We start from the raw sequence: 23,496 nt of genomic DNA, 5'->3' as shown, positions 1-23,496 counted from the left end.
ATACCCTGCTTTTTTAGAATCAAGTACATTGATTTTTTAGAAACTCTCCATCTATTTTGGGAAAAATTTTGCTATTAATTTTTTTCCAGTGGAAAATTAGAGTTAAATCTTGTTTCTATACCAGTTATACTGCATTTAGGAGGAGTGTTGGAAATGAGAATTTTATTAAGAACATGAGATTCCTTAGTAGTGATTTGGTTAGTTGTGGAATATGGCTATGACAAAAAGAAGCCATTTTATGTGAGAACAACTTTATAGTGAAAGACAGCATGAAGCTTACAGGTCCAAGAATTGACCTGGTTTGATGAACACGTAGACAGTATTCATTCATCAGCTACATTACATAAAATACCAGTGATAAGCATCTCTTAAGACACTTCATGAAAATCAACCTTACAAAAGGAAAACTGGCGCAGGATCTCAGCCATTTCTACATGCAGACCTAAGAGAGACAAAATGGGCTTACTAAGGATTGTTTGGTTACTTGTGTGGCAAACAGATTTCTCAGTGGGGCTGTGTCTTACTGTGGGAAGAAGGAGGAGTGGAGAAGACATAAAGGCTCCATCTGCACGACTTTTTTCAAGAGTTTATTCTTTTCTGCAAATGAACTTTAACTCCTCCGTAAGCTTAAAAGATTAAATTACTTCTTATACTGTCCTGCTGACCCTTCCTCAAGCACACCAGTTTCTCCTGTGGCAGGACTGCTGAGTTTTGTGCCCTGGCTGTGACTATTGTAGGAAGAGAGCATATAAATAGAAATTCTGCTGACTCAGTTGTTTCGGTGGGGCGTAGCGCTATTAGCAGAGTACCCTGTGTTCCCGCATAGCTACGTGCACCTGCAGTTCCTTCCTCACTTTGCAGCAGTTCCCTTTAGAACTTTTTTTAGCCTTAGAGGCTCTTTCTGAGATGCTTAATTGCGTTTAGAGATACTTGATAATTTTTTTCTTAGTACTTGGAATATTCACAGCTTGCCTTAAGAATAATAAAATGCTCCAAACTAGAGACTGGCTTAATGTTTTGCCTGCGTGCATATAAATATGTCCAGCCATCAGTGTTCTGATCTGTTTGCAGTGTACTCTCTCCCGTTTCCCCTAGACAAGACTTGTTTTGTTTCCACTTCTGGTAGAAGGTTTTAAATGTTTCTCCCCCTCTTCCTGTCTAAAATCAAACTCATGTTAGCATGAATATGTTTTCCAAACCTTTATTGTCTTGAACAGTTTGTTTTGTTTTCGATTTTTTGTATGTGTACCATCCTGTGTCCATCTGTCTTCCTTGTACTTGTCCCCCAAATGTGACCTAACTAGTCTGTCAGGGCAGATTGTAATCTTGCTGTAGTTCTGGGAAGTTTCTGTTGGAATCCAGCCCCTTGAAAACACAGGATAAAAGGTGGAAGTGCAGCTTTTAACATCTCTCCTGTGTATATTGAATAAAGCTCAGGGAACTAACAAATATGGATTTAGGGTGTGGAGAAGAACACTGGAGAGCCAGTAATTCTTTGATAACTGAATGAAAGGTCACTGTGTGTTCATGTATTTTTACAGACTTCAGATAAAGCAAATTATAAGCTAATGTGTAATGAATTAACAACCAAGTGGTGTGGTATGCAACAAGACCCCACTTGGCTCAGAAGAACCAAGATCCTACACCAAGATATGTGATGACAAAATTAGATCATGATATTTATTTAGAAGGGCAGAAGATAGCAGGTACTGAAAGAGAAATTCTTTTGGACGTGTCACTGATTCAAAAACTGTTCTGATCATTATGCTTTCAATATGGTTAATGGTTTTACATTCATTCTTAGGATATTCCTGTGGATTCACTGTTCAAGCATAAATTTTAACCTTTTCTTTAATGAAGACAAACATTTAGGGTCTTAGTCCAAACAGAAGTGACATGTGACTATTTTATTCCATAATACTTACATATTTTAGTCTTTTATTTAGAAGTAAAGCAAAAGTGGAAACTGCTGTATTTGCTATTGAGTAGAGCCCAAATATTTTGATCATCTTCAGATTTTGCAGAAGTGTTATGCTGAATCTACTGTTTCTGTGCACCAACTTCCCTCTACTCTCGTTTTAGAATGCCCTTAGTAAATCTCACTGCCTGAATAATCTTTGGAGTTAGTATGCTGTTTAGTTGGTTACTCTGCCATTGTATTTGAAAAGAGAGTATAACAATTTTTTTGAAAACTTCCTAAGCAGTTTCTAACATTTCAGTTATTCAGACTTAGAGTACATGTCTCTTCAGGAATGTTTAATTAATAATCTACTGTAATATCTACAAGTCACTTGGACCATAGTTTCCAGTTCACTAACTTTTTTGCAAGGTACACACAGCTGTTTCTGAAAATACTACTATGGATTAAAAGAGAAAGTCATCTTTATAAATTAACTTCCCTGCATTCTCTAAAGTCACATTACACATTGCTAAAATACCTTTCTAATCAAGATTTTATCTTGATTTTCTCTGGCTAATAAGTCTCTTCTTTTGTGAAATGGCCTAGCTTCTAGAAAATGTGCAGAAATTCCTTTATCCTGGAAACCTAGAGTGTAGAACTTGGAGCACTTTTCAATGACCTGGGGAAGCATAGGTTTTGAAATATCTGAGGTTAGAAAGTAGAGTTCAGATCTATGGCTTTTAGCTAAGATAAATGGGAATCATAATGCCAGTATAACTGTTTAACCAATGTGTCAGTAGAAAGGTGGAATTCTCTCCCAAAGCAGCTTGAAATCCATAGGTGAGGTATTTGATGGAGGTATCTTCCAGATGCCTCTTAAATGGTTATACTGAAGAAGAATTAATTAACTTTAGTTGCTGCTTCTGACGCTACACTGCAGTTCTATTCCAGTGTGCCAGATCTTTCCAGGTATTTTTATGGTCTATGCAGGCATTTAATTTCAAGTGTACATCTTAGTCTGTAAGTCAGCTGTATAAATTAAATACTCTGGAATTAACATCAAAATATTGTTGGAGAGGGCTTTTGTTGTTTCTTTTTCGACCTGAGAGGCAGGTTGCTGTCAGCCCTTCTATGAACCAGCTTCAGACTACATGTAGAACTTCCAAAATTTTTGTGCAGTACAGAACTATTTAAAACATCTCATGACATTCACAAAAACATCCTAGTTATCTGAGAAGAAAATCAAAGTGGTGCCACCATTGAATTAATTTGAGAGAGAATGCTCCCTGCTAGTTTGCTCAGGTTGTTTAGATTTGTGTTGGAATGTAAGGGTATTTCATGAAGACTTTTCACATAATTACACATTTCCCCCTTTATTATAATCACCTTCCTAGACCAGGCTCCAGCCAGTCTGCTTGGAACAATTGCACTCCTTCGTAACCTGGTCAGGTCTGCTGTTCTCTCTTTCTGTGTTTACAGCAGCTCTCTTCTATCTTAACAGCGCTTGTGCTAAAACATATTAGGCTCAAAGTTACTGGTTTTTGGGCTTTTGTGAATTTTACCTTCTTGAATGAAAATCTAATAGATTTCTCTGGTTTATTTTCTTCTCCAGACTTTTGCCATACAAGTTTTCATCAAAGGATGAAAAAAAAATATTACTAGTGTCTTTCAGATCCATGAATTAAGAGTGACAAAGTTTAAAATCTTTCCTTTGAATAAAAACAAATTGTGTAAAGCTTAAGCTGAATATAAATATCATTCTCTTCTAAAAACCTGCTGTTAACAACTTAAATATTTACTTTTTAAATTGTCTTTAAATTTTGAGGGCAGGTTGATTCTGATGGGCTGTAGTACAGCCCTTACATCATCATCTTTTTTGAACTGAACCAAAAGAAGTATGCATAGAATAATTATGTCATATGGTGTCTGTGGCGCTGGGTTTGTATACTCTGTAGCATGAATATACTCAGGTCATGCTGCTTGTTCCCAATAGTAAAGCAGAAAAGGCATTTAAAAACTATGTGCTTATGTTTGTAGATTTGGATTGGGAATGAGAAACAGAGAAGCTGTCTGTCTAAAATGTGCTCTTGCAAGCTTTAAAAGTACAGCTAGAAACCAGAAAAATAGTATCCAGTATCTCGAAGTGTTCAATTATTCGGTCTGTTACTAAGAAAGAAAGTTTTTTACCAAATGCAAAAGTTTGGATTTTTTTTCTTTTTTTCTGAAATAAACTCTAAATAATGATATCATATCTTAAATACTCATTTTATTTCTGTTTAAAAATGTTTGGATTTTAAGTGCTGAAGTAGAAAATTTCTGACTCTGGGGATTGATCTTGTATACATAAGCCAGATAGACTTTGTCTTTAAAGAATTTAATTTTTAGAGATGAGAAAAAAAACATTAAGCAAACAAGTATTTTTGAGTAGCAATGAATTCATTAATGTTACACTTAATGACATCTAGATATTAAAAGGACTTTTTCGCTGAACAGGAGACACACAGCTCTATTTAAGCTCTGAGAATTTAAATTTTGGTCATGTGGATCTGGTTTTCTTCTGTCTTAGGTCTGATGATTCTGCAACATTTTCTGTTATGTGCCAAAGTAGATGCTTCATATTGGAATGGAAGTCTTATGTTAAGTCTCCAAATGAAGAAATCCTTCAGAACAGTAATCCATGAGGTGTTTTTTGAAATGAAACTTACTAAAGCTGTAGGCACTTTATTTACAATTTTTCAGGTCTTTGCTGTTTGTGTCCCCAGAGATCTTGGGAAAGGTCTTCCTAAAAAGCTTTGGGAGTACATATTTTGGATAACCTTGTGGGGGAGTATATGATCTTCACCTATGATGTGGAGAGTTCTGAACCATAGCAAAGTACACTAAAAAATTATTGGAGTTTTGAAATACATCTGCCTTGAAAAAGCTTGGTTTCCATTTCCAGGCCTTGGAGAATACGTGTATGAGGATACTTCTTCCCCAGCCCCTATGATAGTTCCATGCTTGAGCATCAGGAAGCCTTTGGCAAAATTAAGTTTTACAATTTAAAAATTCACTATTCCTGCAAAGCACAGGACTGTTTCAGAGAGAGAAAAATGCTTCCAGGAGTGGTTTGTATTTTTATTTGATTTGGGTTTTTCGTATTTCTGGATGTAACAAATACTATTGAAGGCCTGGATGTTCATAAATTTGTCCCACTGCTAATTGAAACCTATAGGTTTTCAGTTTTCTCTCAGGTAGGGCAGGCATCAAGTCTTGCTTGTATAGATTCTTATATCTGATAACACATACAATTTTAATGCAGCATATTTTTCCCTTTTCAATGTCCTTTCACTTATATCTTCTGTGTTAAGCAGTCTGTTTTCATACCGGATTAGATGGGAAAAATCAGTGTCACCCCCTCAAATGTGTTGTTTCCTTGAATGAAGTTGAAAACATTTATAGTGTTGGATGGGATGTTTACTTGTTTTGTTAATCATATCTTGTTATATAAAATGTGAGGGTTGGAAGTGGTGGGTGAGTGTTGCTTTTTGGGCTGGAGGGAGTTGGTTTGGGGATTTGTAGCTTGATTTGTGTGTCTTTGTGAACCATAGCTTCTACTCAGTGAAGTTTTAATCCAGTTTTTATCTCTAGTGGTAAAATTGTGACTGGGTTTGAATTTTCAGTATGAAGTAATATAGATTAATCCCTTTGGAACCAGAAATTCATTGTGATGCTATAAAATCAGACTTGCAGTACTTTTTGTTGATGTTTTGGATGACACTGCACACAAAAGAAACTGTTAAAATAGTTGGTGTTAGTGTATTAGAGATCCCCCTAAAGAGCTCTCACACCTAGAAAAGTCAGTGTTGTGAGAAGCCTTCATTTTTAACTGCTTTTTCAAAGAGGAAGCAAGTTTAAAATCATCCGGAGGAACAAAGAACAATTATTTGATGCACCTTAGAACTGCAGAATAATCCTTTTTTAATTCCAGCAACAATTTTTTTCTGCAGACTACAGGAAGCAGATTCCTTTTTACATTTCTTGTAGGCAGTTTTACCTACATGTTGTTGACCATTTAGAGAGATCCGAGTGGAGAATAAAAAAAAATATTTAATGCTGAAGGATTTTATATGTGCAGAAAGAATATTATCCTTCTAGAGGCAGAGGTAAAAGGCAATAACAGTTGAGAGGAGATGATTACTGGTGGGTTGTAGGGGGAATAAATAATGAAGAGCAAAAGATAAAAACCTATTTGCCTATGTAATAATTAGACAATGAAACGAGAAAAGGAACACAAAAAATATGTAAGAATAACCCAAGCACTGGTGTGTGTGTATATATATATGTATATATTTATTTTTTTTAAGATTGAGGAGTTTTCTCAATATAATTGTTTATACTTTAGCTAGTTTTACCGTATCCTACACATATGTAACAAAACAATCAATTAAAATTCTGAAAGTGCATCAATGAAATTATAGAATATCAATGAAATTATAGAATATTGAAATTCCTCATTCATCTCTCAGTCTGTGTAGGCCTTCATCATCAAATACAGAGAGACACATTGTCTTGCTGGGAGCTTTATTATACTGCTATGGGAACAGATCAGTGCATCTCCTTCCATACTTTCTTGTTCACATTGGATTTTTTTTTTAATCAATAAACACTCAATGTAACAATGTGTTTTAAAATAATTTTTGTCAGTAAAGTAAATATACAAATATAGTTTTAAAATCAGACTCTTTGAAGGGGAAGACGATAAGGCTTTCCAATACCTGAAGGGAGCAAAAAAAACTGGAGAGGGATTATTTGACAGAACATATAGTGACAGGAAGAGGCAGGATGGCTTCAAATTTAAAGAAGGTGGATTTAGATTAGATACTAGGAAAGAATTCTTTGTGAGGGTGGTAAGGCACTGGAACAGGTGGCTCCGAAAAGTGGTGAATTCTCTATTCCTGGAAGTGTTCAAGGCCATTTTGGATGGAACTGTGAGCAGCCTGGTCTGGTGGAAGGTCTCCCTGCCCATGGCAGGAGGGTTGGAACTAGATGGCCTTTGAGTTTTTTTTCAATCCAAACCATTTTATAATTCTATGTGAAGACTGTGGCTTTGCTTTATAACTCAATGTGCATGTATACCTGTAATGATTTTATAGCCAAATAATTCTGTTAATTATTCACAGTTACTGGTTTTTTATAGTTCAACATGAGCCACAAATTGATTTTTGTCTAGTATAGTCATAAAGATTTTAGGTTTTATTAATTCCATTTTTTAAAAAGCAATTCTCTTGTATTACTTTCACTTGTCTAGTAGCCTTTCTGGGAGAAATCTAAAAAACTGCCTGAAAGCTGCGTGAAGTTAGTCTAGTCCTAAAAGATTTTGTAGATCCTAGTGATATAGTAAAACTTTTTATTAGCACACAGTGCTTTTTGCAGGGGATGTGACCTATTTCATTTACTGAACATCTATCAAGTCTGTACTGGTTGTTGCAGTTATGAGATACTTTTCTAGCTATGAGATTTTTGAATGGGAAGATTGACTCAGTAAACAAATATGGGTCTTCAACCCATACCACTTAGTGAATACCAACCATACCAACTGATTGTGAATAATTTGGCTGTAATGCAAATGAAGTTAAAATTATACCCTTGTAGCAGTAAGAAATTTGAAAAGAGACCTCTATCAATTGTGTTTTAGGTAGTTCACAAATACTACCTTTTGTTCTCAAATTTGATATATTTTCATTGATATCTTTCATTTTAATGTCATTGATATATTTTCCTTCTGTTTTCTTTCTGAAAGGTGGTCTTGGAATGCACATTAAAGAAAGACCTTGTTTACAACAAAGTTACTCCTACTTTTTACCACTGGAAGATTGATGACAAAAAGTTTGGCCTCACATTTCAAAGTCCTGCTGATGCAAGAGCATTTGATAGAGGTATTCGGAGAGCAGTAGAGGATATTTCTCAAGGTACATATTTCACGTGAAGGACTTGGTGGGATGGAAGAATATTGAGTGTTTACTAAAAAATATGTCAAAGCACTTTGTGTGACATTTACATTGACAGTATTTAAGGATGTGGATTAAACTCTAGTATATTGGGATTTTAATAGTTTTTGAAATAGTACTTCTGGCATTTCTAAAGTGCCATTCTTTCAAGTGTCTTAAATTGTTTCACAAACACTAATAAGGTAATTGCCTGAAACATCCCTACATAATAAAGCATTGCCTCTTTCTTTTAGACATGAAGAAATGGAGGAAGCTGGAGTGTTATATTCTCTCACTTGGATCTTAGAAGCTTTTTGCAAGTCCTGTGTTCTTGTAGGATAAGCTGGGAAGTTGAATGATTTGTGACCTGTTGAGTTTTCTCTTTATCTGCACGTACTCTCAGTTAATAGTTTTATTTTTTACTAACAGCTGAGTTAGTAGTGGTTCTGCATTCACCATAGTTCTGAGGACAGGTTTTTTTAGGAAGAGAAGAAAAATTTACTCAGACAGCAATATGGCCAGCTGGTTCCAGAATTTCACTGAATTAATGGAAACCAGTGAGCAAACTGAAGGATATCATCAAGCCTAGATTCTGAGCTGAAAATAAAATAAATGTATTGCTGGATTGATACAGGGAGGGAAGAAAATAGGTGTCTATTGAATTGAAAGAACATCTCTTTCAGGCTTGTGAAAAGTAATTTTAGGGATTTTATGTGTGTTATCCTACTAATCCTGCTAAGTAAGGACCATGTTTCTGAAGCAAAGTGCTCTTTGACATGCTCTAATAACTGCTTTGGAATTGTGTTGGTATGATCCATATCCCTTCAAGACAAATAATTAGAGAACATGAGAGTCATTTTTTTCTCTTAGATTTTCACAGTTTCATTTTCTGCTGATTTATAGCAAAATACAACACTGTGTGCATTCATGCCAACCAAATGTCTGTCTTTAATTTTCAAAACGCCATATTAAAAGGAATATACTCCCTTGCTTCTCACTGCTGATGACACTTTGAAAATGCTTTTATAGGGAAGGTGGGAAACAAGAGAGAGGAGTGTGGCTAGGAATATTCAGTATAAAAAATGCAGAGTGTAGAAATGAACGGTGCCTACTAAATCAACTTGAAATGCAGTGATCTATATGTTAAAAAAGTAAATAAGAATATTTATGTCATCATCACTGGATATTGAGAAATGGTGTGGATTACTGGAAGGAGTAAGTGGTAAATATGAAGAAAATAACCTTGTCTACTTTTTTTTTTCTTGATATGAAGGTTATCCACCCTCCCAAAATGATGTTGAAGTGGCAGAAGACTGCTTTCAAGTGAGTAAATTTTTTAATTAATTGTGCATTTTTTCTTTTACAAATGTACTCAACAGATTTTGCTCTCATCAGTGAGAATAAGCAAAATAAGAGCAATAGCAAAATTCAGTTTAATTAAATGAGTTTCAGAAGAATTGTCTCGAAGACTTATAATATTGTCTGTCCTAAACAAAGTAGTTATTATTTAATCCATAGGATCATTAAGTATCCTGAGTTTAATTTTTAAGTTCAAAATGTCTGTTCAAGTTATGTCCTCTTTGATCTTATTGAAGTATGAAATAGTCTTCTGGGAAACAGAAAATGGAGAGATAAAGAATCTTTTTATTTGTACATCTTTTGTTTGTTTTCTTAGATTTCACTTTACAGTGATAAAATATTTCTAACATCAAATGGTTCTAGTTGAAAAGATGCTGAGACAATGGTTGAAAGAATCTAGTCCAAACAAAGACAGAAGTTCTGACAATTCTTAAAAGCACTCTGAAGATAAAGTAGTCACTTGTTGAGATTCAAGTTTTTATTGATCCTTTTTTGCACTATTCAGTTTCTGTAGGTCATTATCATATCATATACTATAAATACTGTAACACTGATGCATAGTACTGCCTGGTAATATCCAAGAACCTATGTAATTAAAAAGCCAGTATAAAAAATATTTGAGATATATTTACACACACACAGAGTAAATAACTGAGTAAATCCTACTTGTGTCTATGTATGCTTGCTATTTTTTCCTTCTTATTTATGGTTTTAGGGAAAGCCATGTCTTCATTCCCACATATATTCAGTTTTCAGAATGCAGAAATTTAAATTAATATGAAGATGGTAAAGAAACAAGTTGACTCCGTGGTCTTAGTGACTATTGAGAAAACTGATAGTGTTGCTAAGTGATTTCTTCTGGGAAACAGTCTTGTTACTTATGTAATAATAAATCCTGTGTCAGTGTAAATAGATCCAGCCTAGAACCTCTAGAATGCAAAATCAAGAAAATTAGCAGCTGACTTTGAGGATATTATGATAGAAGACTGAGAGTCAAGTATTTAGAAAGGATACTGCAATGCAGTGGCAATACAGAAGTCTCCTGATACCTTTTCATTTTATGGCAGAAGAAATGTATTTTTGTGTAAGTGTTGGCTGTGTAACCACCTGTTGTTCTTTACTTGCAGTGCTTTTTTTAAAGTCATTTGAAAGTAAAATTGCTATAAATATTAGATATTTTAAAAAGAAACGAGATTTTGACAGAGTGAATGAAATATGTGCCAAAGTTAATGCAGTCCTTAATCAGCTCTTAAAAGACTTGCTTAAACATGCTTTGTTGCAAGGATTAATAATTGAACAGTTTCTACAGGCCTAATGAGATTAGAACAAACCAATTACCCCTTGATTTTGCTGCCTAGTTATTACTTTTCTATATAAGGATGCCAAAATTGAGGAAAATATCTGAGATTCATTATAGTTACAAATTTTTTATTGGGAAAGTGGAGAAAAGTGTATTTACAACATGTATTCTATATTTATCTATACACCACCTATTTATATATATAAATATAAGTTTACTTTATATTCAATTTTAAAAAATAAATGTATATATATTTTTAACATGTCTGTAAACCAGATATTATATATAAATACTCATGAACAATATATATACTACAGGTACAAAAAATCTTGTGTGGTACAAGCTGCTGGCAGAACTATCTTTTACATTCTATACAGGAAAACATGCTTAATGACTTCATCACAATTGACATTTCTTAACTGTGGATTTGTGGTGTGGATAGATGTCCTGTTTTCTAGAAACAAAAAAGCTAGCCAATATCTCTTACCATATCTGCACACCAAAGTGAAATAAGTGATATTAACATTGCTTATCAATAACAATACCAGAAGGGAGGGAAAAAAAGAAATGCAGAGAAAACTGAATCCACCCTGGTTTAGCTATGCTCCATCTAAATCAGGTTTATATATCAATAATGAAGCTGTAATTTCAGGTTATGAGCAGAGTGTAAAAAAGCTTTACACCATTTTAGTTACAGGCATCAGGTCTGGTCTCCAAGAATACCTTTGAAATACCAAATAGTTCACATTCTCTTTCAAATTAATTCCCTCCCTTCCAAGACTGATACTCTGATAAGTGATACTGGATACATCAGGGTCTTTTTAACGTGATGCATAAGACAATCATTCTTTAAAGATAACATATTGAGTATTTGAAAAGTCATGTTGACTTGTCCCCAAATTCTTATTACCTCTATGTAGTTTAATGATTTTTTGTTTCCCTGTTTATTTTATGAGCTGTTTTCCAAAGTCTTTGTTAGTATTTTTGAGCGTGTTTTGGAGTATATCTGTGCAATGGCATTTTGGAGTGTGGATAGAATATTAAAGAGTAGTTTTTTCTATACTGTTCTAGTCATCTTACACAGCAGGAATAATATATTTAGTAGTAGAATCCTATATTTGAAGTATAAATGTATTTAGTATTAGTATTTAGTTTGTATATAAATTTCATTAACTGTGGCTTGTTTTTGCTGTTTGGTTTTTTTTAATAAAGATGACTAGATGATGAAGAAAGCTAAAACATGCTTCATAAGTTATTTTACTAGCTGGCTATATTTGGTTCTACAGAGAGCAAATAAAATGATCCAAAGAAGATAAAAAATTATCGTCTCAGTAGGAAATCTCAATACTGCCTTGTAATAAGTATTATCACATTTTATAGAAGTAGTTAGCAGAAATAGTGATTGTCCAAAAGCTGTATGTGCATATTTTAAATGTAAATCCAAAACCTGAATTCTTGTCTTGTGTCTTCTGGGCTAGCAATTGGCTTGCTCCTTTATACCTTGGTTTACTAAATTTTTGATTTTTTTAATTTGCATTTTGTAAATGAAATCTCCCAGAGAAAGCATTATTTTTGCTGAAGATCAAATTTATCATTTTAAGAAGACATAGCTTCATTATAGTTTCTTTAGCCTCTCTGTTGTTTAGAAATAATGTTAAAATCCTAGTATTAAAATAATATGATCACTTAGGGGTTTTCATGGTTACTTAAATTATTACAATTATTTTTAATTGTTTAATTAACTTATTAGCTGCAAATTGTTCATATCATCAAGTAAGCCCTAGTCTTACAAGATTCATTTCAAACAGAAATATACAAATGAGTTAAGGCAGAGCTATCTGACTTTCTGTAATGTTGGTAAATGGAAGCTGGAAAAGTATATGTACTTATGTGGAAATATGCATTGGGAATTTGTTTTTTTAGGAAGTTTAGATGTTACTGATATAAAACCTTGCATCTTGAATGTAGTAAATGATCAGCTTGAGTAAGTCAGTTTGCTTGTTTGTTAAAGGACCTGGCTCAGGTTCTTTTCCTCTACCAAATATAAACAACTTGCTATAAAACTCACATAGCTTAACTGAAAAAATAACAAAAAAGTATTTTTAGAAGTAAATCTAAATTAAATCTAGAGCTCATACAATTAAAATTGTTTTTGTGGAGGTTTTGGATCCTCTAATGCATAAGTCTAGCTTTTGTGAACTGAAAAATAGAGTAGTTGAGCTTTACTTCCTTTCAGTTTTTGTTGATTCACCCATATTGGTGTTATTTATAGGGTACCAGCACATTTTAACAGTTTTGAAGTAATAAGAATTGGATCACTTATGCTTTTGAGTTTCTTACTACTGGCAGAAGAAAACTGTAGACTGATAAATTTTAAGCAGAAAATAAAAAGTTTGGCTTGTTCCTTCAGAAGTAAGCACATTGGATTTTTATTAACAGGAAGGTGGAAAGGCCTGCAGCTTACATGCCTCTTAAGTGGTTTTGGTGCAGGCAGGGACATTAATTGTTCATGTGCTGCTCTGTAGATACACTATTTAGTGACCTCTTCATAGGGGCCTTCAATGACCACTCAATTTATTTGGTCTCTAACAAAATGTTTGCAGAAGTTTTATTTTACAAAAATAACATTACAACTTGTAAAGAAATAAGAAATAATTTACCCATGACACATTCTAATTTTTTATGGATAAGACAATACTACATGGTAAAACACTAAAGATTAGAAATATTTTGTGCAGTTAATAAATTGCTTAGGTCCAGTTCTTAAAACTAAAAGTAATACTGATTCATATTATTGATTTCAAATAAATATTCATATATTGTGCTAAATAATTTTGGTTTATTAAGCTTTTTTTTGTTGGAGTTGTATATAAAAAACAGAAGGAATTATATTTTTTTTCCTCACTGTATTCCTAGCAGTCTCCTTACATGAAGTGTTCTCTATCTATTCAGGTGGAAAAGCCTTTGCAGAAAGAGGCATATCAAATGTCTTCTTTTTTAGTTTAAACTGTACAAAATATTCAGAATAATCTAGGTAATATTTCAACCTATGTCAGAAAATATTGCTCCATTAGTCTCAGAAATAGCCAAAGCAGAAAGAAGTCATTCAGATGTTTTTTAAACCTGTATCATTTATTCAGAACTGAAAAATTAAGGAAAAAGCATTTAAACATTTCTTGTGTTGTTAGCACCAAAAGCAGATTTTCAGGCCTCATGGGAAGTAAATGCAGGAACTGGGATGCAGCGGAAATGTGGTCTCTCATCCATCCTTCTGTGTAATCATTAAACTTACTTAGAGGAGGACATTTTTAACAATGTTTGCAGAACAATGTTGAATTCTCTCCCAGACTTAGCTCTGGCAAAGTGGGAGAAGTAAGGAGAGAAAATTTGAAGAACAAGAGAAGCTCAGTCTGGTTTTCATTTTCTCTACAGCTGTCATCTGGCTTTGAATTCTGCTGGAGAGCTACAGCTGGAGTCATTTTATTGCTTTACCCAGCATCCTTTTGCTTGTGCGCACAGAAATGTTTTAGTAGTCTTGGAAAAAAAATTCAGAGTATCTCTTAGCAACCATAGGACAGTAATTATTATACCAGCAGCTGGGAGCAAACCAGATTTCCGTTGTGCATTAAAAACTGGCGTAGGTTACTTTACAGATGATACTGAATAACCTATGCCAGTACTGTACTTTGCAGGCTGTGGTTAAAGAATATTGAATGTGGGCGGTGTAATTGCTTTGGACAGTAGAAAAGAAGAATGTGTGCATCTGTGTTAGTGTGTGATACTCTATATATGTTCTTGTGGAAAACTTTATATGTTTGCTTCTTACTTAAATGTATTTTCAACACAATACCATTTTTGTTTCTACGTCTTCCTACTTCAGATTGTCAGTGTTTCCATTATAACTGTGAATTTTCAGGTGTTTATGACCTTGTAATCAAACAAAACATTGGAGTGTTGTCCAAGGAAAAGGTTTTTGGATACTAATAAATGGGGTTTGACTGTATCAAAACTACAGTTTAATTAAAAGCAGAGAGTTCAGCATGTTCATCTGTCATTTCTGTAATTATGCATAGTGAATATCTATTGGCTAAAGAACTGACATGATTGCTTTTCATTTTAATACCAGAAGTCAGCCTGTGTCCACTTACTTGTAGTGGATAGCTTGGTAAGCTGAGCATTGTGCTTTCAGAAATTCTGTCTAGTGAGTTCTTGCCTTACAAAAGGTCCCATGCTTTTCTCTGTCTGCTGCCACCCTGAAATTTGTCCTTGAAGTCAATTAGTTGGAATTGTGGTATCTGTATTGGAATTTTCTGATAGCATTCTTCGATAATTGCTGCGTATAGGGCACAAAGGTTTGCTTTAAGTTTAAGGTTTGGGTTTCATACATCATCTGGCACTGCTAGTTAGCACAGTAAGAGAGATCTGTACCTGTGTCCTTCATTAGATGGAGGCTTCCTTGGCTGCCAAGGGGAGTACTTGTGTCTGCCTGTGTGAGCATGTGCCCTTTTTCCTCTGTTGTGTAGATAGTTTATTTTTAAAGAAAGGTGTGAATCACCTGAAGGGACAGAAAATAATGGAGGCTGCTGCAAATCTCACCCAGGGATAAAGACTGGCTTGTGGGTAGTATGTGTTTTTTCCTTGGAAAGGAAGGAGTAGAAGTTTTGCACTTTGCTCCCTTCTCCCTAGACCACTCAAATTTATAATAGCCAGGAGAAGGGGAAAGGAAGGAAGAGGATGCTTATCACTGTGATTTCTGTAAAATGGCTTCTAGCTGTTAGCTTAAATACTTGTAATAATTTTCAACAGTGCTCTAACCAAAAATGGTCATAGGCATTTCTTCCTCATTTTGAATACAGCTCTTCTGTGATCTGAGCCACTGTTTTGGAAGCTTTTTATGTCATTGAGCAATGTATCTGCAGGAGTACCTCCTGCTATGAAGATGTTTGCTATTGCACTAATATTTTATGCTTTTTGCTCTTAAAATAAGTATACATATATAAAGTCTAATTGTTGCTAGTCATTCCAGTATTTCTTTTATATTCCTTTTCCAACACTGACCAGAAAATTTAATTTTGACAATAACAGAGTCTATTACTTTGTGGTGCTGTCATGCTCAAGAATCTGAAAGTAGTACTTCTTTTTGGCATTCTGCCTGTCTTCAGAATTTTTCAGGGGAGCTTTAACCTGATTGAGTGAGCTTCTGTCTTTCTTGGGGTGTATGCTCTCTAGTATTAATTACACTGATCATGAATTAATTACTAAATTTAGTGTTTCCCACAAGGTGCTTCTGAAACAATATATAAATTCTTAGTGATGGGATGATTTTCTTTCTCCTACAAAATCAGCTACAGACCAGCTACTTCATGTTGTCTAGATGCTTTAGAACTTGATACATTAGGCTTTTATTAATGTAATCCTGTAATAAGTTCCTCAAGTATTTTGATAAGTGAAGACTAATGATTTTGAGTTAATACTTAACCTGCCAAAACTTCAGGTTTGCCTTTGCCTCAGTGTTTTTCTGTAGTATTTTTATTCTTTTCCTCTAAATGTGTTCTTGATACATACAAATCCTTATAATAAAGCTGAAACATTCTCATTGCTGGAAGCTGGATGATGCCAGAATTTTCTGTGTTATCCATCATGACAGCCAGTTAACTTTACAGCAAACAAAACATACACTACATTTTTGGTGGCCCAGTGGAATTTGTATCAAAATGCTCTGCTGTATCTTAAGTATGTCCCAGTCAGTCAAGCTTAAAGAATGAGAACTGTTTGTTTTTCAATTCATTTCAGAAATTGAATCATCTTACAAGCCAGTAAGTTCCACCCAAACATACTTCCTCTTCCTTCTGAATGGCACAGCTCCTGCAGCTATCTCATCATATATTGCTCCGTGGGCTCATTTTTGTATCAAATTGCCTGATACAACTGTAATTGTGAAAAGACAGTAATTTAATTTTTAATGCACACTTCCTGCAATTAGATATTTTAATTGGGCCAGTATAGGTTAAAATTTACTTTCTCTTCCTTTCCAGCTGATTTTGCTTTTAATTTATTAAAAGATCTGTTTAGCTTTTGCCTTATTAGTCTCAAAACTTTTTTTCTCCCATTGTTTTTTTGTAAATACTGGCAGCCTCGTGGGTAGTTAGAGAAAACATCATCTCACAGACAAGTTAATCTCTACTTCCTTAAAGAAATCTGATTTAGCAACTGTATTTCAAAGGAATATATCCAAGTTGTATAGTGTCTGCAGAGAAATTCTGTATTTACCAAGGCTGATTCAAAGTAAAGAAAATACTTGCCTACTTCTAAATGCTTTCAAAAATGTGTGTTTAAGAATACTTGTGTTTATAGATACCTCTAACACATTATATTAGAATCAGAATATTAACACATTTATGTATAAAATTGTTGGGTTTGGTGTTGTTTTTATATAAATGCAAAAATCATTTCAAGGGAGTTCTTATGTGTTCTAGACTGCTCAAGAGAATACATCAGGTTCGCTAATGAAAGATCACCCTTTTCAACATGAAACTGTAGTAACCAGTGAAACCTACAATAGTGCAAATTTAAGGCCTTCAACATTTGAGGATTTCAACACCAGGAGAGCCTGTTTACCAAGCCAACCTAACCAGGTAAGAATACTAATAAAATAGCTGTCCTTACTTTGCTTGCTGTGTTAATGGCACAGTATGTAGTTTCTGACAAGAAATCGCTGTGTTCCGAGTCCACATGCTCTCAACTTCTTGAAATGTTCAATATAAACTTTGCAGCTGAAATATTATAGCATTATTATGGCAGAGGTGAAGCTTTGTGAAGGTATTTACCTATCTTTTTAGTGCACCAGACTACATTAATAAATCCTTAATTTTTTTGAAGTCTGTTTTTGTATTGCAGATTTCACTATCTACAGTCTTTAAAAGCTGTTTAATTTTTTTCAGAAAATGTTAATTGGTTATTAGCTCAGTTTTGGTTACATGTATACTGATGCTGTTTTGCTTAGAAATATTGAAAAGTAACTTTAAAAGTGCTGTCTTGGATGCACTGTACAGTAGGGCACTTCTGCTAAATATTTTTATTGAAACATTGCTTATGCTTTCTAAATGCCTGTTTAAACTAAAGTACTCTGTTTTGGTGCAGAAAGGAAAATATATGTATCCGTTATGTATGAAAAGTGTTCAGCCATTGGTGCAGCTTTTCCTTTAGCACTATACATTTTTCTTTTTTTCTAAAGCTGAAAGAACTGACACTTTTCGTAGACTAGAGAAGTAGTCTTAGTAAGTTGGACTATAATTAATTTGGTGGTTTTATGTCAAGAACCAACTACATAGGAAGGTTTTAGAATATGCTGAATATCAGAAGTCAAAGTAGAATGCAATTTCAAGTAGTTCTGAAGACTTACCAAAAAATATCTCTGCTGCTTGAAATAAAGCTTTTTAGTACTTTCAGTTATTTTTTGCAGAGAAAAATAGGATTGTACTTAAGACCTATATCAGCTACTCTTAAACTGCTTTATTGGGCAAAAGAAGCAAGCAGGGTCATCTGGAGAACTAAGAACCTTGAAATGATTAATTTTGCATCTTTAATCATTGATCTACTCCAATTATCTCTTTGTATAAATCACCTCATATTTTTATTCCTATAAAGGTACATATTTTTCCTTCTTCCCATTTACTTGCAAAGAGAATTGTAAATATTTTTTTAGAATAGAATGCCTGGGTTCTTAGGTTGGTTATTGCAGCTAATATTTAATGGCTACAGTAACTAGTGATGTATGTCCTGTTAGTCTTGCCTGCATTTAAAGAAAAGTGCAGTAGCTTAAAATACCTGTACGTTTCAAAAGCATGTATAAAATCATCCACTTAGAAAGTGATAATTTAGGTTGTGTTAAACTGATTAGTCAGTGTCTGATAGAAACTAAATAGAAATTTCTTTCAAATGACAATGTTAGAATTCACTTCTTGAAAAGTGAAGTTATGGGGAATTCCATGAAAATTTAAGTAGATATTCTTTAAAATACTGTTCTCATAGCACCTGCAAGCAACAGACACACTCTGGTTTTTGCATGGTTTTGCATGCATTTAGATGTAGACAGGTCACCAAAACCTGGCATTCTCTATGTGCACAAACTGCACTGGCTCTGCTAAACTCCATGCATGTGACCAGCCAATCTTGAGCCAATTACTGAATTTGTTTCAATTTTGTGTAAATAAGTTTGAACCCTCTTACTTAAGAGTGTGCTCATAAGTTGAATAGCTCAAGAAGTACATGCTCCAGTTAAAAAAGTGGTTAATGGCAGTTCAGATTTGACTGTAATATTTTGACTGTTAGTAAAAAAAACACTCAAGTCCTTCAGCTTTCCAGCTTCTGATACACAGATGTGTGTTAAACTTAGTACTTTGTGATGATGTAGGCAGCTGCTGGTGTCTTCATTTTGAGAAGTTGCAAGGTGACCCAAAATCAAGTGTATCTCTCTAAGGAGAAACAGCAAAGGCCACAGTACCAAGGAAGTGACTGTCTTGTTTAAAGGTGCACCCCTTCAAGTAAGGTGCCATACTTGTGGGTTCAGTTGTGTCAGCAAAAATTCTCTGCCTAATTTCCAGTTGGCTAATCATATTCAGAATCGGATTCTCTGTGGAATTTCAGTTTGCTGTAACATTCTTCCTCCCTTCCTAAGTTTTCATGTACTTCATGCATTCACATAAGTCCCATTTAATATCCAATGAGTAAGCTCATTCCAGCATTTTTCCAGTTTGCTTATTTTTCAGCATGTTCTGCTCAAAAAATATTTCTTAATATCAGTGCCATAAAGAATGTAGTGGTGCCTTATTTGTAACATGCCAGTTAAGCATTTTTAGGTGTTGGGCTCAAATCTTGAAAAAAATAAATGTGCTCTATGTATGTGATGTGTTCTGCTCAAACAAATAAAAAGCCTTCAAAGTCTAAGGAGAGGTCACATTCTACAGTTGTTAGTATTTGTAGTGATCTTTAATGGCTATTAGCTGCCTGGGGAATGGGATGTTGAGGGTGGCTTTTTTGTATTGAGGTTTTAGGGTTTTTTTCTTTTAAACAATGAGTTTTATTTACTGTCTTAAGTGCATGCATAATATTCTAAGTGGACAGTGGGGTAAGGACCTTTTATGCCTGTAACATATGGAATTCTAATTACTTTTGTGGCTTTTTTTCTTAAATAAATTTATGCTGTAAAATGTTCAAATAAGCCAATTAGCCATAGTTAGTTATTTTTGCTAAACAATAGATTCTTACTCTTGTTTGAAAACAGAATAGAGCTGAGAAGCAGTCTGCATATTTTATAAGCAAAGGGGAAGCCTAACTGCTTGCATAGGAGCCCAGGGAAGTATGGAAAAGAAGCAATGTTAGCTGAATAGGATATAACCTTTCTTCTCCCTGTATCCTTGAAACCTTGTGGAAGTTCAACTATGTGGCTTGGAGCCAAGAAAAAAAAATTGTTCTTGTTAGCATACTCCAGTTGAAAGTCCCAGGGCAAAACATCTCTAATTACAGTTCTGTACTCATCACACAAGGATTGTTGAGCAGGGAAGTGATGGTTAGAGCAGGCTACAGATATTCTTACATAATCAGAAGATAGCATATTTTAAGAAGCTCTTCCTTCCTCTTTTCCAGCTGCCTTCCTTTTTCCCTTCTCTGTCTCCTACTCCAAAACCAGGACACGCAGACTTCAAGCAGTGGGAGCACAGACACATGCAAAGTCACATAGAAGTGTTTTAACCTAAAACTTCATCTTCAGTATTTTCACACATTGCAACAGATTAGGAACATGCTGTTCAATTGTTGTACTTGACTGTGGAATGGTGACACATTAATTCTCAGTAATTTGAGTACTAAGAAGGTAAACCCTCTCAAAGCCACAATACTGATGCCTAAGATTGTTCCTAAGTAATTCATGATTCTGGAGGAATTTGTAAGACTAATAGGTTAGGGAGCGGAAGGGTTTTTTGCCTTTTCTGAGAGATGGTTTACAGGCTGTGCACTTGACAGAGAAAAAGGCAGAATTTGACTTGAAGCCCACTCATAATCTGGCTCTGATTATAATAGCCCTACAGTGTAGGAAAATAATTGCCACCTGTAAGGTAGAAATACTGAGGCATAGTGAAATCCTTGCTTTTTTGCTTCACTGTCTGCTATTTTCAGGGGCTACTTTTATACACATGTGCTAAATTTTTATCCTGACATTATTTGCACCTTTTCTTGCGAATCACTTGTAATGTGATTTCAGTAACATTCAGTGGTAATCCACTATTTTACACTTAGATATCTAAGGCCTGCAGTATTTCAGTTTGGATGATTCTCTGAATTTTGTCATTTTTGACAACTTTTTCATGCCCTCGTGCCCTTTCATTGTAAGGCGGAAAAAACAAGAATTCTATCTTATTTCTCTGCTGGTTTTGTATGTGTTTAGCACATTTCTTATTACTTTCCTTTTTTAGTAAAAGGTCTTAAATTATGGTCAGTTCATTGCAAACTGAAAATTTAAGAAGTACTTTGGGTCTTTGTCTGCCAGTGCCCTAACTAATCAGTTTAAGTTCTGTATATTAGCTAAGGGGAGACACATTCAAAAGATGCTGTTATTGATTGATTGTCACAGTGAATGTTATTCTTCATACTGCAAAATCCTTATCTAGAACACAGCTTTCATAATATGTTACCAGTATTCAATACTCTTGTTATAAATTGGAGAGCGTTTGAAATCTTAGAGCAGGAATTAAGGAAAGCTTCTCCTGGATAAAAGAATAGTGAATATATTGGAGAGTTAGTCCTAAAGCAGCAGATCATCACATAAAATAAGCACATAAGGCATAATTAATCTGTGGAATTATTTTCCACTTTAAGATGTTAACACTCTAATTTTGAGCATAATTCACAGGGCAGCACCAAGTTTTATGCGGATACCAAAATACCCAAAGCTCTTATGAGACACTAAAAATTCAGGAAAGAATACTAAAGCTCATAGACCTAATACCCTGCAGAAGACTCATTATTGTGGGGATGCTTATAAATTGTAATAGTGAGAAAATAATCTGAATTTTTTATCCTCAGGCAACAAGAGAAAAAATTTTGCTTTTTTAGTTTTCTAATCTAAGTTTTACATTGTAGGTGGACATAAATTTGGGACTTCACCAAAGTAAACTTCTCTTACTTTGCCATTTCAGGTCCCACTGAAGTCAATCAGGCATGTTAGTTTTCAGGACGAAGATGAAATTGTCAGAATAAACCCTCGTGACATTTTGATACGTCGTTATGCAGACTACAGGCATCCTGACATGTGGAAGAATGACCTGGAGAGGGATGACGCAGACTCAAATATACCGTTTTCTAAATCAGACAGTAAAAAATCTGACTATTTATACCCATGTGGGGATGGAACTAAGTTGAAAGACTCAAAGAGTTCTGTGGTATTTAAAACTCAGCCTTCCTCATCAAAATTTAAAAACTCGAAGAGAAGAAAAGAGGATGGTGAGCGTTCCCGCTGTATATACTGCCAGGAAAGGTTTAATCATGAAGATAATGGCAGAGGAAAATGTCAAGATGCGCCAGATCCTATTAAAAGATGTATCTACCAAGTTAGTTGCATGCTTTGCGCAGAGAGCATGCTGTATCACTGCATGTCAGACTCTGAAGGAGATTTCTCTGATCCTTGCTCGTGTGACACTAGTGATGACAAGTTCTGCTTACGCTGGTTAGCACTGGTGGCACTCTCGTTCATTGCTCCATGTATGTGCTGCTACCTCCCCTTGAGAGCATGCCATCACTGTGGTGAGGTGTGTGGGTGCTGTGGAGGAAAGCATAAAGCTGCGGGATGAATCAGTCTTGTGCCAAACAGAGCTGAAAAATCTTTGTTTCCAGGAAGCATCTAACTTGGATTTGTGGAAGCTTTTTGGCAAGCTGAAGGGAATCTTCTTTCATGTAAGAGATGCTTGATGTGGAGGAAGCAACAAGACTTGTCAGACCTTGGCATTTTACAAGTGCTAGCCACGCCTAACTATTTCCTTTGAGTGCGTGGCATTTGTTGCAAGTTGTGAAGGAGATTTTGCAAAGGAAAGCCTGTTCTTATTATTGGCTATAAAATGAGTATATAAACTATGATTATACTAAAAGGGATTAACTTTTGCCACTTTGTACATTCATGGTTTAGGTGAGGGGGCTCTTTTAAAAGGATTAAAACTTATCTGAGGGGAAATTTTAACTAAAAGTGCACTAGTGACAGTTGATTTAAGATTAAGAAAAGTTAATACTCAGCAAATGAGAAATGAAACTGATTTTAAGTGCAACTAAATCACTTATTAATAGTTTTTTGGAAGCAACTTTATGTATAAATAACAAATGTTTATATTTAACTAAATGTGTAAGGTACGAATTATTACATGTTAAACTTTCCTTCCCTCTGATATAGTAGGTATGGACCATATCTACTGTCACATTCCATGGTAGTATTTTAAATAGTTAATTTAGTTGCATTTTTATTCCAGATGGACAAATTGATATTTTCAGTCCTGGTTCCCTTCAGCTACAGTTTGTGTTGAGTTGTATCCATGCATTCTGATAATCTAAAAACCTTTAAAATATTAATTATTCTAGTCTTGAGTGACCAATATTTTTTTTGTTAAGCACAGATGTAATTGTCTAAAATGTTCTTGTTAGAACATAACATTTATTTTTATATATAAATGACTTTGATTTCAACATAATAGCAAAAAGGATGTTGTTTCTGTTGTTCAACCAGCAAGTTGTTTTCTTTTGGGATATTCTCCAAAAATACTTTCTTGCATATTCAAATGTTCATTAAGCAAAAGGTACATTAAGGCAGTTGTAACAAATTGTCATCAGTGTTCTTGTTTATCCTTCTGTTAAACTAGGATCCTGTTCAGCTGTTTATCAAGTACTATGATTAAAACAAAAGATTAATAACAAAAGTGAAATTGTTTTCA

The 23,496-nt window shown here is 34.4% G+C and overlaps 1 protein-coding gene across 1 annotated transcript in view; it reads left to right on the top strand.

Moving 5' to 3' along the window:
- The window catches only part of SPRED1 (sprouty related EVH1 domain containing 1), a 57,172-nt gene extending 34,071 nt beyond the window's left edge, over positions 1-23,101 (top strand). The window contains exons 3-6 of the mRNA XM_056492685.1: positions 7,683-7,851; positions 9,143-9,192; positions 17,005-17,163; positions 21,721-23,101. Of these exons, the coding sequence (XP_056348660.1) occupies positions 7,683-7,851; positions 9,143-9,192; positions 17,005-17,163; positions 21,721-22,371 (1,029 nt within the window). The 3' untranslated portion in view covers positions 22,372-23,101. The remainder of the gene's footprint in view (positions 1-7,682; positions 7,852-9,142; positions 9,193-17,004; positions 17,164-21,720) is intronic.
- The last annotated feature ends 395 nt before the right edge of the window (positions 23,102-23,496 follow it).

The sequence above is a fragment of the Oenanthe melanoleuca genome, chromosome 5 (assembly GCF_029582105.1).
Source record: "Oenanthe melanoleuca isolate GR-GAL-2019-014 chromosome 5, OMel1.0, whole genome shotgun sequence".
Classification (NCBI taxonomy): domain Eukaryota; kingdom Metazoa; phylum Chordata; class Aves; order Passeriformes; family Muscicapidae; genus Oenanthe; species Oenanthe melanoleuca.
Note: the sequence above shows the minus strand (reverse complement) of the source record. Positions and strands in the feature narration are given on the sequence as shown.